The 15478-nt window shown below is 37.4% G+C and overlaps 1 protein-coding gene across 1 annotated transcript in view; it reads left to right on the plus strand.

Annotated features, from left to right (window-relative positions):
• The window catches only part of LOC122796911 (ATP-binding cassette sub-family A member 13-like), a 3979956-nt gene that overhangs the window by 3862343 nt on the left and 102135 nt on the right, over positions 1-15478 (plus strand). Inside the window, exon 38 of the mRNA XM_044065669.1 lies at positions 1492-1597. Coding sequence (XP_043921604.1) covers positions 1492-1597 — 106 coding nt within the window. The remainder of the gene's footprint in view (positions 1-1491; positions 1598-15478) is intronic.

The following is a 15478-nucleotide window of genomic DNA, read 5'->3' on the forward strand; positions in this document are numbered from 1 at the left end:
CACCTGCCGGAGTAATGCAGAATGCTTCATCATCTTAGGTCACCTGCCTGAATAATGCAGAATGTCACATGTCTGAGTAATGCAGAATGTTTCATCATCTTAGGTCACCTGCCTGAGTAACGCAAAATGCTTCATAATCTTAGGTCACTTGCCTGAGCCGCCATTCTCATATGGACTATCTCTAAGCCAAACCTTACCCCTTCACCTAACTGTAATCCTATATATTAAGTTACTAAAAAAAACTCTCCCTAACAGTACCACTGCAAAACACAGAACACACACACAACAAAAATGCAAAATAATAAATCTTAACCCTAAATGCAAAAACTTACATTCACACACCAACCTTTTCAGACAAATATTAATTTACCTTTTCACTCCAACAAACAAACAAACATTATAAAAATGAGCACTCAGTCATTTGGGCATTCAGTCAAATGTTTTTTTGATATGCTATGCTTTCAGTGTTATTCATCCTACCAAAAACTTTTATTTAGAACTGTAGCTATATATATATATATATATATATATATATATATATATATATATATATATATATATATATATACACTCGTGCAGGCTTATTTTTCAGCCTTAAGTAGCTTTTTGTATGAGACAGTGAAACAGCAGGGTCTGGGAATTTGTACGTATTCTGCTGTTGTGTGATCTTGGAGTTGGTATATCTAATTAGCATTGGGTATGGGAGGAGTAAGGGGGGCTATTCACCTGCAAAAAAACTTGCTTTTTGATATTTTAGATTCAGTATAAAAGGATAGCCTTTTTTATGCACTCAAGTGAAAGTTCACTGAATGATGAGACGATTTTGTATGTTTTGTGTGTGTGTGTGTGTGTGTGTGTGTGTGTGTGTGTGTGTGTGTGTGTGTGTGTGTGTGTGTGTGTGTGTGTGTGTGTGTTTTGTTTCTATGTGTAATGTGTCTGTTTTAGTTGTTTTTAGATATGCCTATTTCATATTTTTCTTTTAATGATTAATGCACACACACGGACACACACACACACACACACACACACACACACACACACACACACACACATGATGGAGTTAGACATTTTTAAAGCCATGATAACCATTATAACATAAAATGGTGATGAAGAAGAATAAAAAAAAAATCACTCACAAAACAAGTGTCAATTAAAAAATATATTCTGCAGCTTGGATTAACATTTTTATTCTACCCCATGTCTGTGTTCTTTGTTGAGATATAGAAGTGATTTTGTGTGTGTGTGTGTGTGTGTGTGTGTGTGTGTGTGTGTGTGTGTGTGTGTGTGTGTGTGTAACATTTTAGCAATTTGCATTATAGCTTATTTTGTTAGTGCATGCATGCAGCAACATCACCATTTTTATAATCTGGAGTAGCTTGTTTTAGTGTATGCATGCAACAATTCCACCATTTTTATAATCTGGAGTACCTTGTTTTAATAGTCCTGTTCATTCTGTGTGCAGCTGATTTTAATTTTTTTTGTCTTGTCTAGGTTTGGGGATGGATACTCAGTTAAAGTGTGGTTTTCTAAAGAAGCAAGAAATCAGTCTGCTATCACTGAATGCTTGATGATGGATTTTCCAGGAACATACTTAAAGGTATTTTATTATTTGCTCTATCAGTGCATATCAAAAAATGTTCTCAGTCAATGTTTATATTGTTTATAACATTTTGTCATGTTAACCCTAAAAGAAAAATCATGCCATCTTTTACCAGAAAATACTGAGCCTTACTTCAGTAGAACATAATCATAAAGAAGAGCCCTCCAAAAGCCAAACAACAGAGGTTTGATAGCAAAGACAAGTTTATTGTTACTTGTCTCACCTGTGCCGGACCCTTCCTAACTCTATTTTCTTTGAAACAGTATTATACTTTAAATGCCTTGGCATATGATAGGGCAAACCTCTTTTTTCTTGCTTCACCTAGACAAGTGAGGAATGAGGGTCTTTCTCATATGACAGCTTGGTGCATCCCATAGCGAATATATTCCTAGGTTTTGAAGTTAACGAACATAGCAATTCTGAGGTCTTCAAAACCCAACTATAGTGTTGGTTTCTGCAGAAGCCATGAGCAGTTTTCAGTCACTGTAGAGAAAATAGATGTTTATTTTCCTATTTACAATAGGAAGAAATACAGCTGCTTACATTTAGTGATTGAAGTAAGGTTCGGCAGACAATGTCATAGGCTTCTTAGGGTACATGCCGTTATGTTTGATACCTGGTAGTCATTTAGACAAAGATCTTAGGTTTGGAACTAATCATGTGTTTCACTGCTTGGAGCATACCTAGTGCTACATACCTGAGGTGCTCAACCTGCTTAGATTGGAAATATTTTACAAGGTAAATAAGTGATAGTTTTTGAGTTTTCTTTACAGCAACAGGAAGACCATTTTGTATGGGACTTCATATTGTTCAGAGTAACTCTCCAGCAGATACACTAAGGTATCATATACTTCTGTTGTGAAATGAAGATCATACATCTGTGCTGTACTTAATGGATGCATTTTTCTGTACTGCTCACACACCTGCCACAAGTTATTCCTTATTATACAAGGTTAAAATCTCACTGTACAATATGCTGATCTATTTAATGCTACTATCATACCTGTCAGCAAGGCTAATCAGACATCGCTCCTGAATTTTATTTGTCTAATGCATAGAATATCCATTCTTCTGACCATCTCTCTCATTTATAGCTTAGTTTTATCCTACTACTGCATGCATTGCTGATGGTATCTCACAATACTGCATGCATCTTGTGGTTTATGTGTTTATTCAAGTTGTGTAACTGTAAGGTCACCTATGTTGGTCTGCTGGACTGATTCATAACAAAGCTATTTAATTAAACAAACAACTACATCCAAATGATTAAGCAAATCAATTCTTATCAGAAATAACCAGATTTTTACTAAAGCATGATGTTTGGCTTATACTTAGTTTTGCACATTGTTCTAGTAGTATTTTTCAGTTTCTCAATATTTTTATTTGTTATATTATTATAAGTTTAATTGCAGCTTTTGGTGCAGAGGGATGAAGTCATGACTGTGACTCAGGTAACCAGGGTTGGATTAGCGGGATGGTGGGGAGAAGGATCTTTTTAATTACAGGATGAAAAGATGTATGTGCTGAAGTCAAATGTATGTGCTTTAAAAACGTTGAGTTCATTTGTCCCTTTAACTCAGGCTTTACCCTCGTAATGAAACCATACCAACAACTGGAAAATCCTGTGATACCCACATATATTTGTGAGTTATTGGTAAATTATCATTATTAGTAGTATTAGTATTATTTTTATTAGGTTTATTTGTTATTATGACTGTTTTTTTTACTCAGAATCTAACAGAAATGTGAGCTGCAAAGTCTAGTAAAACCTGCAGCAGGTAAACAATGATATATGATTCAATTTGCAGCATATATGCTTTTCTCTGGTGGGAAGAATCTATGAACTTTTGACATTTTTCTATAAATGTAAAGAAAAGAAAGAAAGAAAAAAAGAAAAGAAAAAAGAAAACATGTTGAATTTATAAAGTGAGTTAGCTTCCTTCTTCAGGGACCTGGGGTATGAAATGAGAGTCACATGTGACAGTGTGCGTAGCTGTAGGATCTGGGGTTCCTCCCAGACAGGAAGCTGAAGGCTATGAAATGAAATTAGAAGACTCTTTAAAGAGGTAGCTGAACCAAGAGCAAAGAAATAACTTAGTAAGTGAATGTGGGAAAACTTGCTTGTTTACCACACTGCTTCTGCATGACAAAGTAATAATAATAATAATAATAATAATAATAATAATAATAATAATCCAGATAGCAATAATCGAAAAAATTTGATAAAAGAAGTTGAGAAGAGCCTACAGCCTGTTACTTCGGAGTTGTTTGAGCACTTTTGTTCTCTGCTGTTTTTTCTTTGCCTGAAATATGTTCTGGAACTACAGCTACATTTACCATTAAGATTGAGTACCTCCTGTAGTTCATAAATTAACTAGATGAAAATAGATCTAGTTACATTTATTTTCTTTCTTATATTGGTTCAAAAATATATCTTTCTGTTCCCTTTTTATTTCCATATATCTCTGTATATTTAACTGTTTACTGTGTTGTTTAACTTATTCATTTCTAAGTAAATTACTTCTATTCATTCACTTTTAATACTGTTGTGGTTGTTTATCTTTTACTTATTTATTAATTGATAAGAGAGTATTTATTGCATGTGACCAGCTGCTAGTATCCACATCTAATCTTCAGACTGGAATGCATATTACCATTTGTGGTTATTATTGTTGGCTTATTATCAGGTGTGAATAGTAACAGTAGCCTAGTAATCTAAGGTGCTGGTGGTTTACTGTATGAGCCAGGACAATGGCCTGTAATGTTTAAGGATATTACTAGCCCATTGTCCTGTTACTATTACTAGACAATGAAGGAAAAAAAGTATATGGGAATTTAGGCCAAAGGATCTGCTCATTGGAGTGTTCAGTGTCGAGCCTATTCTTGGATGTGGATGGTGTAGAACCATATACAGAGCAACAGTGCATATATCCTGTAAGCTGTTGGGGCCAGGCTGCACATAAGAAATTGTTTAGTAATCCCTGTGTGTATGCCCTTTATTCTATTTAATGTTCTCGTTCTCGGCACCAAGACTTAGGCGACCATGCCTCTGATGTCCAGTTATATTATTTGGTTGAGGAGGGATTCAAATCATATCTAAGGTCAACCTTCATACATTGGTTATCAGTGGTTGGCTTCAAAGCCCAGCCACCTGTGGTCAAATATTGTTACTGTTACTGCTATTGCTACTGATATTATCATTATTATTTTTATTTTATTTATTTTTTTTTATTTTTTTTTTGTTATTATTAATTATTAAGCATTTTATTACTTTAAAATTATTTATAACAATTAAACAGTACATCAAACTCTGCACTCACTGACTTCTGTTCCAGCCATAAGTGCTGTTCTTTACATGTGTACTGGCTGACTGTACAGTTCATGAAGCAAAAACTCTATGAGTGCAAACCAATTACAAGACAGCTGCATTCTCTTTGTATTGATTAATGATCTACAGGCCATGTATGCTTAGGGCAAATATATATCAGTTGGGCTACGAATGGTTTGTATGTAGTTTATAGCTACTTTATAAAGTAGCAGAAATTAGCATAATAGGTGAATAAAGGACATTTACCCTAGGATTCACTAAATTCTACACCACTTATGTTAATTGCAGAAAGTGAACTTGTCAATTTGAGTGACATTAAAAAAATGTGATTCACAAACAGGTAGAGCCAGAATTACACACATCCAGTCCTCCACAAACAAGTTCCCCCACATTCATTACACTCTTGGAAACCCACCGACTCACCTGCACGCATGTTGTGAGTCACACCCACAACCACAGACACTGACACATACACAAACATGGTTTACTATCAATATATTGAAACTTAAAAAAAATGGTCCTAATAGCCAAAGTGTTTTACCAAAACTACAACTAATATAATGGCCCTATTGTCGAAAAACAGCTGTTAATGCCGAAAAAGTCGACAACGATATTGTACGGCATTAACAACAATACCGCCCTTGCCGTAACTCCTTAATTCCTACATCTAACATCCCATTTATGCAGGGGGGATGCACCCCTTCACACCCCCCTAACTTAATATTCCAAGTCTGAGATCGCTCTACAGTGAGGAAAGGAATGTATTTCCCTAACTGCATTGTACCACAATCCCTTTACATGAGCGAACGTTATATTTGCGAATGCACAATCCATTCGAAAACATGACGTTCGCTCATGTAACCTGCACAGCTATGAAGTATTCAAACATCTGTTGTTCGAATACTTCACAGCCGTGCAACTTCACGGCGGCATTTCAATAGTAAACCCACAAACACAGTCACATGCACAGACATCCAGCCTACATGCACGGAGCCTCATTCATGCTCCTACAGATGTGTACATCCAGGTCCAGACATATACCCACCACCATTTTCTTCACTGAACTTACATTGAGTACTCAATAGGAGTGAGTTGGTGACTGCCATGTTTTTCCTCCTATAATACAATTTTACTCAGCCTGTTGCTAAGCCAAGAAAATTTGGAGCTGCAGGGGAGAACACATAACTAATACACATTAGGCCACTCCTCCAGGCTGCTGCATTAGCATGCTTCATGCTTAGGCCTCCAGCTGAGGAAAACCTCAGCAGTAGAGCAGTCTTTGAATTTAACAGGCTTAGTGCAATGTTGAAACGTTCTGGATTAAAGCTTCAACATTGTGCTAAGCCTTTCTGCACCCCAGTGTTAGAGAAGAAGTTAAGAAGAAATCTTTTCTTGAAAAAATGGCATGAAGTTGATGAAATTAATAAAACATCAAAAGGCAGAGGCTGGGTTGGGAGAGTGGCCTAATGGTTAAGGTGTTTGCCTTACAAACACAAGGTGCATGGTTTGGGTCTCCCAAGGGATAATTGGCTAAGCTTAAAATGGCTCACATGGGCAGTTAGCTTAGTACTAATCTATGAACCTATGAACCTTTAAAGGCCACATTTGGAAAATGTTTATTTTATAAAACAAATTAAGTGGTGTGGTTTGTGAACCCAAGTAACTAACTTTAATTAGTACACAGTACAATTTTTAAATAACAGGTTACTGTCCACATACACCTGTATAGCCTTGACTACTGTGTCTACTCTTAAGGGTATTTTTTAATTAAATATTTTCCAGGAGTAGGTGGCTTAAAAGGATACTATTATGGATTTCTTGGCATTAAGCTTTAAACCATGGCTCTGGTAGTGGCTACTTGTCTGAATCAGCCCTTCCTGGAGATTATTAGTGTCTTGGGAGAATTCTATGACTGTACCTTGTTTGAGTTGTCTGTAAAATTGGTTAGCCAGAAGCACTTGACATTGGCCTTGACTTCAGAGATGTAGATGCCAAAAAGGAGCTTAATCATCACAAAGTCATGAGGGACCTGGCTATTGACAGGCCTCTTTGTAGAAGCGGACTTCCTATCCTAACTTCTTAGGTCTTATCCAAGAGTTACCTGGCTATTCAGTGGGTGATGTATGGGTTTATACTTAATTCTGTGACATTGTCTACAAAGCCCAAGTAGGGTATTATATCAAAGCCTTTGGCAAGGACAAGGTAGGGCAGTATGATTATTTTGCCCTCTGCCCTTTGCTGACGTGATTGTCTCGAAGAAAGTTGAGTAGGCATGAGTTGCCCTTGATGAGCTGTGCTGGATCCAGTGTGTTAGGATTTTCTATGCCATCATTAATCATTTTCTTGATAATTCTTTCTATGGCTTTCCATATAAGACTACTCAGACTTTTGGATCTGTTGTTACCAGGGTCCATTGATGGCTTTCCCTTGTGTAGAGGGATGACCATTGCAGTTCTATATTCCTTTCTGGAGGCTAAGTCAAATATTGAGCCTAGTGGTCTTAATAAGTTGTATTTCCTGGTATGTAGGAGGCATCCTGGGATATCATCTAGGCCCATCAATGCAATATCCTTTGCCTTGGAGACCATGTTGAGGGGTTATGTGTGATATTTCCTCAAGGTTGAATGAGCTGAGAGGGTTAAAATTGTATCTTAATTTGTTAGCCAGTAGATTTTCTAATTTTCTGGCTCAGTGCAAGTGGCTCCATTTACAATTAGTTCTCTACATTGTTGTGTATTGCCTTTGAGGTTGCAGACATAGCTAAAATAGCTTTATAGCTACCCTTGGCCTGGGAGGCTATTTTACGTCGCATTTGGCATTGGTAGACATGGTTTGTCATCTGAGTTGCTTGTTTAGATTGATGAGACAGATTTTATCCTGCTGTACATCATACTTTCTTTTGATGTTGGCATTCCACCAGGGTGACTTATTTTTAGAGTTGTCCTGTTAGGCATAGCTGTCTCTTTGCATCTATTTACATGACTGTAAAGGTTTTCTGTGAACAATTTCACAAAGGAAGCAGTGTTCTCTGGGTTTTGAAGGCCTACCAATTTTGTCTGGTTATCCACTTAATAGTAGCAAGTTTCCCTTAGAATAGTTGCTAAATGTTCTAGGGTTAGCAGGGGTCCCGGGTCTTATTTTATTTCAAATGAGTCAGCTTTATGGTACAACTTTCCTAGAGAGGACATTACACTGAGTGGGTACAGTGCTCTCACATGTTAGTGAGGACCAGATCCAGTATACTTGCACCCCTATTGGGTGTTTGGGCTATTTGATCCACTGTGATTGTTTTGACAAACTTTCTGTGCCTGAGTTTGGGGAGGTTTGTTATTCCCATTTCATAGTGGTTTAGGTAAAGTCACCCATGCATATGATATTGGGATGAATGGTAAGTGTCTCCAGTAAGATCAAGTGTGCATTATAGGTTTCCTGGATCATCGACAGGGAGCTATAGCTTGCAAGGATATGGTATAGGACTTTGCCTATGGTAATTTGATGTTGAAAACCTAAAGTGTGTCATCCTGTTTGACCAGCCTTGAGGTATGTTTGTTTTTTTTATGTAAATCATGACAACTCCATCTTTAGTCCTTGCCTGTACAGTAGATGGTCTAAATGTGTGGAAGGCATTGTAGCCCTGCACTGCTGGGGTGGTGTTTATGGCTTTACACCATGTCTCCATAACTACACAAGCATCTGCATTCTGGAGGCTGATGAGAGCTTGGAGGGAGTGGAGTTTCTTTTTGAGAATCTTGGCATTGAGCAGTAACACCTTCAGATTTCTAGGGTTGGGTTTACTCTGTCAGAAGGTTTTTCAGTTTGGCATTGCCTAAAAATGCCACAATTGGCACAATGGGGGATGACAGTGTTTTAGCCAGTATTCAAAGGCATAGAGGGGTAAGGTGTAGACCATCCAAACAACGCAGCATCAGATGTTGATTATATCCTCCCAAGTAGAAAAACATTGTACTCCCTTGGAGTGAAATGAAAAAGTAAGACAATTACTAAATCAATCATCCTGCACTTATGCTGTGGTATCAGCCCTGGAGAAGGAAGAATGATGCTCATTTCTAGGCTAATACCAGCCTGGGACATATAACCCAAGAGCTCAGTCATGTGTCTCTTCATATATTCCACATCACAGGTCATTTACACTCACTTGATCTATGACTAACTCATACTGGTACTTGTGATTCAGTGACCTGAGTTCATGCATGATATGGCAGATCTTGGACCCTGATGGGCAACTGGCCATGACTTTTTTCTTACTCAGCTGTGAGTGAGACAGCAGTGGTCTCATATCTGAGCTGCCTATAACCAAAATATTGGGTTGCTTGGTAGATGATGACCTTGTGAGCTTAGAAGCTGAGACTCCATGAGATGTGGCTGTATGTGTTGTGGTGATGGGTGTTTTTTTGATGGAGTGCTTTTGTGGCTGCTGTGGATATTTCTTAGGGGTGCAATGTCTTGGAGGTTTTGGTGGATTAGGAAGATTACATTTTATAGCTTTAACATATGTGGGTTTATGTGTTTGATTCATACTGCATGTGTTAGATGTATTGTGTACATTACTGACCACCTGATTGATATTAAGAGTGCTTGTATGTGATCAATTTGACACTGTGTAATTACATCTCTCACATTCCTTAACAGTTTAAATATTAGTGAGTTGCCAGTAAACATGAGGCAATTGCTACACTGCCTTAAGACACCCTCATCAACCAAGCTGGCTGCAGAGATGGCAAGAGATTTCATATCCATGGTTACATGCCCTGTTTACTTGATCAGAAGGATGCTGAAGGAGTATAGAGTCAAAACACGAGTATCTAATCCAAAACTCGAGGGAAAGTGCTTTGTGCATCTGGGGACTGGGGAAGTTTCAAGGGCAGTTTTATAGAGAAAAGGTTATATCTAGGCTCCTGCATATACACAGGGCATTGCCAAAAACCCACTATGTAAGAAGCAGCATCGTACAAACAGGCTGACATTATACAGGCACAGAAAACTGACTAAACACACAAACTAACCTTGTGGTCAATCAAAGGGTTACAGTCAAACTTATTTCTCTGAGATTCCTAACTCAGAAGATACCAGACTACCCCACTGCCACTAGAGTACAACCCTGAGTCTAATTAATGTGAAATCACAAAAACAAAGCAAAAAGGTGAGGAACTAAGCTATCAAACAGCTGACTAAGCCAGGAAACAATCTCATAAAATAATATTCAGCAGTGCAGGAGTCAGCAATAAGGCGAGTGAAATGCAGAGGCACTTTTCAAGTTCAACCAACCATGACAAATTTGAAAATACGGCAATAGGACGGCCAAAATAAATTATGCAAGTTCAAAAATGGTCAGAGTACTTATCAAAAATATTAGAAATGGACGTGAAAGACATACTGAGTGCGCAAATACAAACATAAAAGGAAGAAATAAACAGCAGATACACAATGCAAATATATAAGTATGAACCACACTTTGTCTCTGGTAGATGGCGCAGCTAAAGATGTCTTAACAAATTGGAGGTAAGTAGAAAGGAGAGAACATTATGACAAGTGTTGTAGAAGGTGTGTACAGGATGAGACAAACTGTGTAATACATTATATGTGACACTTCATAAATGGCGGTGTGAAACTCACTATGTAATTAGATAAAAACACTGTGTCATCTAAGATTTTGATAAATAAATATGTATATTTATGTTCAGATTTACAAATGTATGTTTCTAAAGTGTAATAAAAGATGCATGCAGCTACAACTATAAAAGGCTCCACAATCAGCAAATTACAAATGATAGTAACAACATTAAAGTAAAACACATCTAAACCTATAATTCCAACCAAATAGCGAACACAACTGTAGAAAATGCAAAGTGAGACAACACACTGTCTCTGCTAGGTAAGCAGTACGAGTGAAACTGGACCCAGGCAAGTAACCTGAGAGATTTTATTAAAAATATACACACAACTGTGACAATCGGTTAAGCGCTTTCATCTGTTGAATACAGACTTCTTCAGAACACCAATTCAAACATCCATTTACATATTTAAAAACTTTTTGGTGCCAAAACATACCGATAAGCAGCCAAGTAACTTATTTAAAGTGCCAATGCATAAATATTATATAAATATATAATTACAATACAAACCTAATATATCATGAATAATTAATTAAAAACCGGACCATACCCATTAAATGAAAATAAAATATATTCAATTAATACCCTTTACAATTTTAAAAAATGACAAAGTTTATAAAAGTTGCAGTAGTGGACTAATAGAGATGTATTCAACTAATGTCCACTAATGGCAACTAAATTCCCTGGTATAAATGAATACATCTCTGTTAGCTACAACATGAAATATGGAGAATATTTGTATTAGCAGGGGTATATTTGTATGGGATCTCTAGTTAAAATCAAGCAGTCATAGGCACATCTCAAGATTTTAACTGTGTCTGTACCCAAATCCCATCCAGGTCAATCAGTACAAGCAGCTACTCTACTTCCCAAAGGATTTATGGCAAGCAGAAGCAGAAACAGATGGAAGTGGGCATTTTCTCTCATACCCCTTCTAAGGACAAATGTCATGGAAATTGTAGATTCTGCTAATAGGCATGCAGTAGGTTGCCAGTAAAGTGCTTTAATAGCATTGGCAAGTGCCGGTGGAAAGCCCTAAACAGCTAAAGTATCCCAGAGATATCATCATCATGTAATTGTGTTAAAGACCTTCTCAAACTAAAATGGCAGCAAAAGGACCAGGATTCAGTTGTTCATTCTGTGTCAGAGATATCAAAGTCCAAGTGTGATCTGTGCTCAAACTTCTCTTTATAAAACTAGCTTGGGCTTCATGGATTAAAGAGAGTAGTTAAGGGTTTAGACTATTTCCTAGCATCTCTGCATATAATTTAGCTATTCTGTTAATATGTGACATTGACTGGTAACTCTCAGCTTTTGTCAAGTCCTTTCCTAGTATAGGCAGAACTAGTATTTTTAATTCCAGCATGGAGAGTGGTGTATTTCAATCGCAAATCTATGATTAAACAACTGTGTATGGGGTTTAAATAATAACTCTTGTATAGTTTAGTATAGATTCAATATAAGCCTATCTGGCTCAGGGGCTTTATCTTGAGGGGGTAGTTTAAACATTGCCTTGACCCCTTCTTCTGTTATGTAACCCCCAGTCAATTTTCATCTGACTGCAATTTTAGAGGTAGGTGTAGACCTAACCAAAAGCTAAGAGCAAGATCTCCTTGCAACAAATCCATTGTACATGTATCAAATCAAGCTGTGAGTGAAACTTTAAACACCATAATAGCAATAGGTAAGGAAGAGTATATACGAGAGCTACCTACTCCTACAGGGAATATGGACATAAGTTGCTGTTGCTGCTGTTTAACCTAATAGTTTATCAAGCTTGCAGCCTTGTGTCTAACCTTGTGCAACTAATTTTTAAATGTAATTCTGGCTTAACTTCATTACGTGAGCTAATTCCACTTTTGCTGTCTTATATTGCTTTATTAGATTTATGTTTAAAATCTACTTTTCTTGCTATTTTCTCATAAAATCTCCACTTAGATACTCATGACATGACACATATGATCTAGCCTGCCCAAGACTTGCACCTTTGCAGTGATGTATATAGTATACAGTTCCCCTTGCAGCATTTGAAAAGCCATACTGGATTATACTTCATATTATGGTTCACCTCCTCCTGTATAAATGTTATTGAGATAGTCCATTACAAAATCAGAAGGTCCACCTTCCATTGCTTAGACATCACCAAAGTCAACAGTCAGCAAATGGGGATGTTATTCTAAGAGGGCTGCATGATGATCAGATAATAAACAAAGTAAAGTCTCCCCTGAGAGACATTGGGAAGCAGTTGTTATGAGATGAGCCAATAATCAGTTCTGTTACAACCATGACTAGCAGGGCTAACATATGTAAAATCATTATAATCCCCAGTTACTAATCTTCCAGTATGACACAGTTGTATGTCAGTTGCTTTAGTATGAATCATGTATTGTGCTTTAATGCATGTTTCTGAGGATGACAAAATCCTTCTAAATATGGAATAAGGAATTACATTAAAGTCTCCATCCATTAGTACTTTAAATCCTGGAGACAAACTTGACTCCAACTATTGAAAAACCTCAGGTAATAAATTAGGAGACTCTAGGTTAAGGACTTATACACTGCACAAAATAAGTTTTTGATTGTACACTCATCTTAATTGCTAGCCACCTCTCATATGCTTCTTTAGATACACCCATAACTTATTGTTGCGGGGTGTCATTTAGACAAATGGCAACTCTCTGCTTTGACAATTCTGTCAAGTTAGCATAAAAAGAAAGATCTTTTAATTTGATATACCTAATGTGTTTCTTTGCAGTCTTAATCTCTCCTATATAAAAAAATATCAACATTCATGGAATGCACATGCCTTTGGAATATTGATGGAAACTACCCACAGTGGCATACTACACTTATAAGTACTACAATGTGTATACGCACTGAGACGTGCTCCAAGAAAAGGCAAATGTAGAACAGGAAAACAAACAAGGAAAACAGAATAAGTATACATACTGTTATAATCACACTATGTGATAACTAGAAACTTTGTGACTATTGCCCCTATGGACTTGCAGGTCACACACACACTATGGCAAACTGCCTGTATTAAGCACTATGAGGCCATTTCCCCAAATGCCAGCAATTTGTAAATTTACACTAATCAAAAAAACTATCAAGCTTTAGTGCACTGTGGCTTCCACAGTAAATATTTAAGAGACTTTTTTTCTTTTTAAATTGTGAATGCAGGAGAAATAGAAGAGCCTGTGAGGAATTGCTGCATGTCTTAACATTTCCTGAGTGATACTGATTTGCAGAGGGCTGTGGCTTAGAGCATGATAATCCTACCAGCTTTGTTGGCTTATCCTCAGTTGGAAAATGTGTTCATAAATTCCAAAAGGAGTTGTTCTTACTGCCAATAAAATAATTAAAAAGCTGATGGTGGGCTGTTCTATGCTGTAGACAGTTAGGGCTGTCTCTCTCTCTCCTCTGGGTGAACTAGTAATCATGGAGGAGATAGAAAAGAATGATGGAGAAAACATTGGTGATAAATCCACTGCAGCAACCTTTCAGGTCCAGATGCAGAACTTTCGTCTAGCTTCCTCAAAATACAAGGTTAATTGTGCTGGAGATGAACAACACATTCCTGAAGTATAATGTGTGTCCATTAGAATAAAAGTAGTAACATGCTTCAAACTGCTTTGTCAAGAAGTCCAAAGAACCTTCTTAAGCACTGAATTTATAATGACTGTCTCATCATTTGATACTCAAAATGAAGAAAATTAACAGCATTGAGATGCTAATCCTGTAAGACAAAAATTGCACACATACATACACTTCAGGGCCCTCATGTAAGAAATCATTACCCTTTCTTATTGTGTTTAAAATCTCCTCTTTCTCTGTAAAACGAGACATTTCATTGTAATCTGAAAAAGTGGCTGACCAAATTTAGAAGGAGGGTGTAATAAATGAAGCACTTGCTCCAGCATGATTGAATAAGGATATTTAGAGCTGGTAATTTTATTTGAGAAAAGGACAACAAATTACCCTTACCGAGCAATTTAGCCTAACACATAAGTGATAAGTTATATCTGGAATGGTATTCCAGGCCTTCCACTTTAGCCTTTAGCTGGTCTGTGGCAGTTGTGTGATCCCACAGAATTACTTGATAAGTTTGGATACACTGCATGTTCGCAGCAACTGCCAATGCCAAAAGACCCACCTTGGCAGAAAGTTGCTTTATCACCTCTTAATTTTGCATAGATAAATCTTTCACCTCAGTGGTATCTTTTAAGACATTAGTCATCAATGACGTGAGAGCATATGTTTTTTTCTGCCAATGAAACATGAAGGTCAGTGGAGATATCAAAAATGTAGGCCACTGAATCACTAGCATTACTGGGAGCATACATACCTGGAAGCAGTGTAACAGTGACATAAATACCAAGAAAATGAAACAAAGTGTCCCACAATTACAGCAAATTAAGATACCAGGGCATAAGGCTAAGGAATCTACCTCTCAGCATGCTGAAAGATAACTGTGCTCCAATACACAAACTCACACATACACACACACACACACACACACACACACACACACACACACACACACACACACACACACACACACACACACACACACACACACACACACATACAGTCATACAACACACACACACAAACACGCAGTAATACACACGCGCACACGTGCACAAGCACACACACACACACACACACACACACACACACATACAGTCATACACACACACACAAACACACACATGCACACACACACAAACACAAATATATAATCATACACACACACACACACACACACACACACACACACACACACACACACACACACACACACACACACACACACACACACACACACACACACACACACACACACACACACACACACACACACACACACACATCTGCAATAAACACAGACACACAAACAAACACACACACACA

The sequence above is a fragment of the Protopterus annectens genome, chromosome 3.part0, assembly GCF_019279795.1.
Source record: "Protopterus annectens isolate FY-2018-M chromosome 3.part0, PAN1.0, whole genome shotgun sequence".
In the NCBI taxonomy this organism is placed as follows: domain Eukaryota; kingdom Metazoa; phylum Chordata; order Ceratodontiformes; family Protopteridae; genus Protopterus; species Protopterus annectens.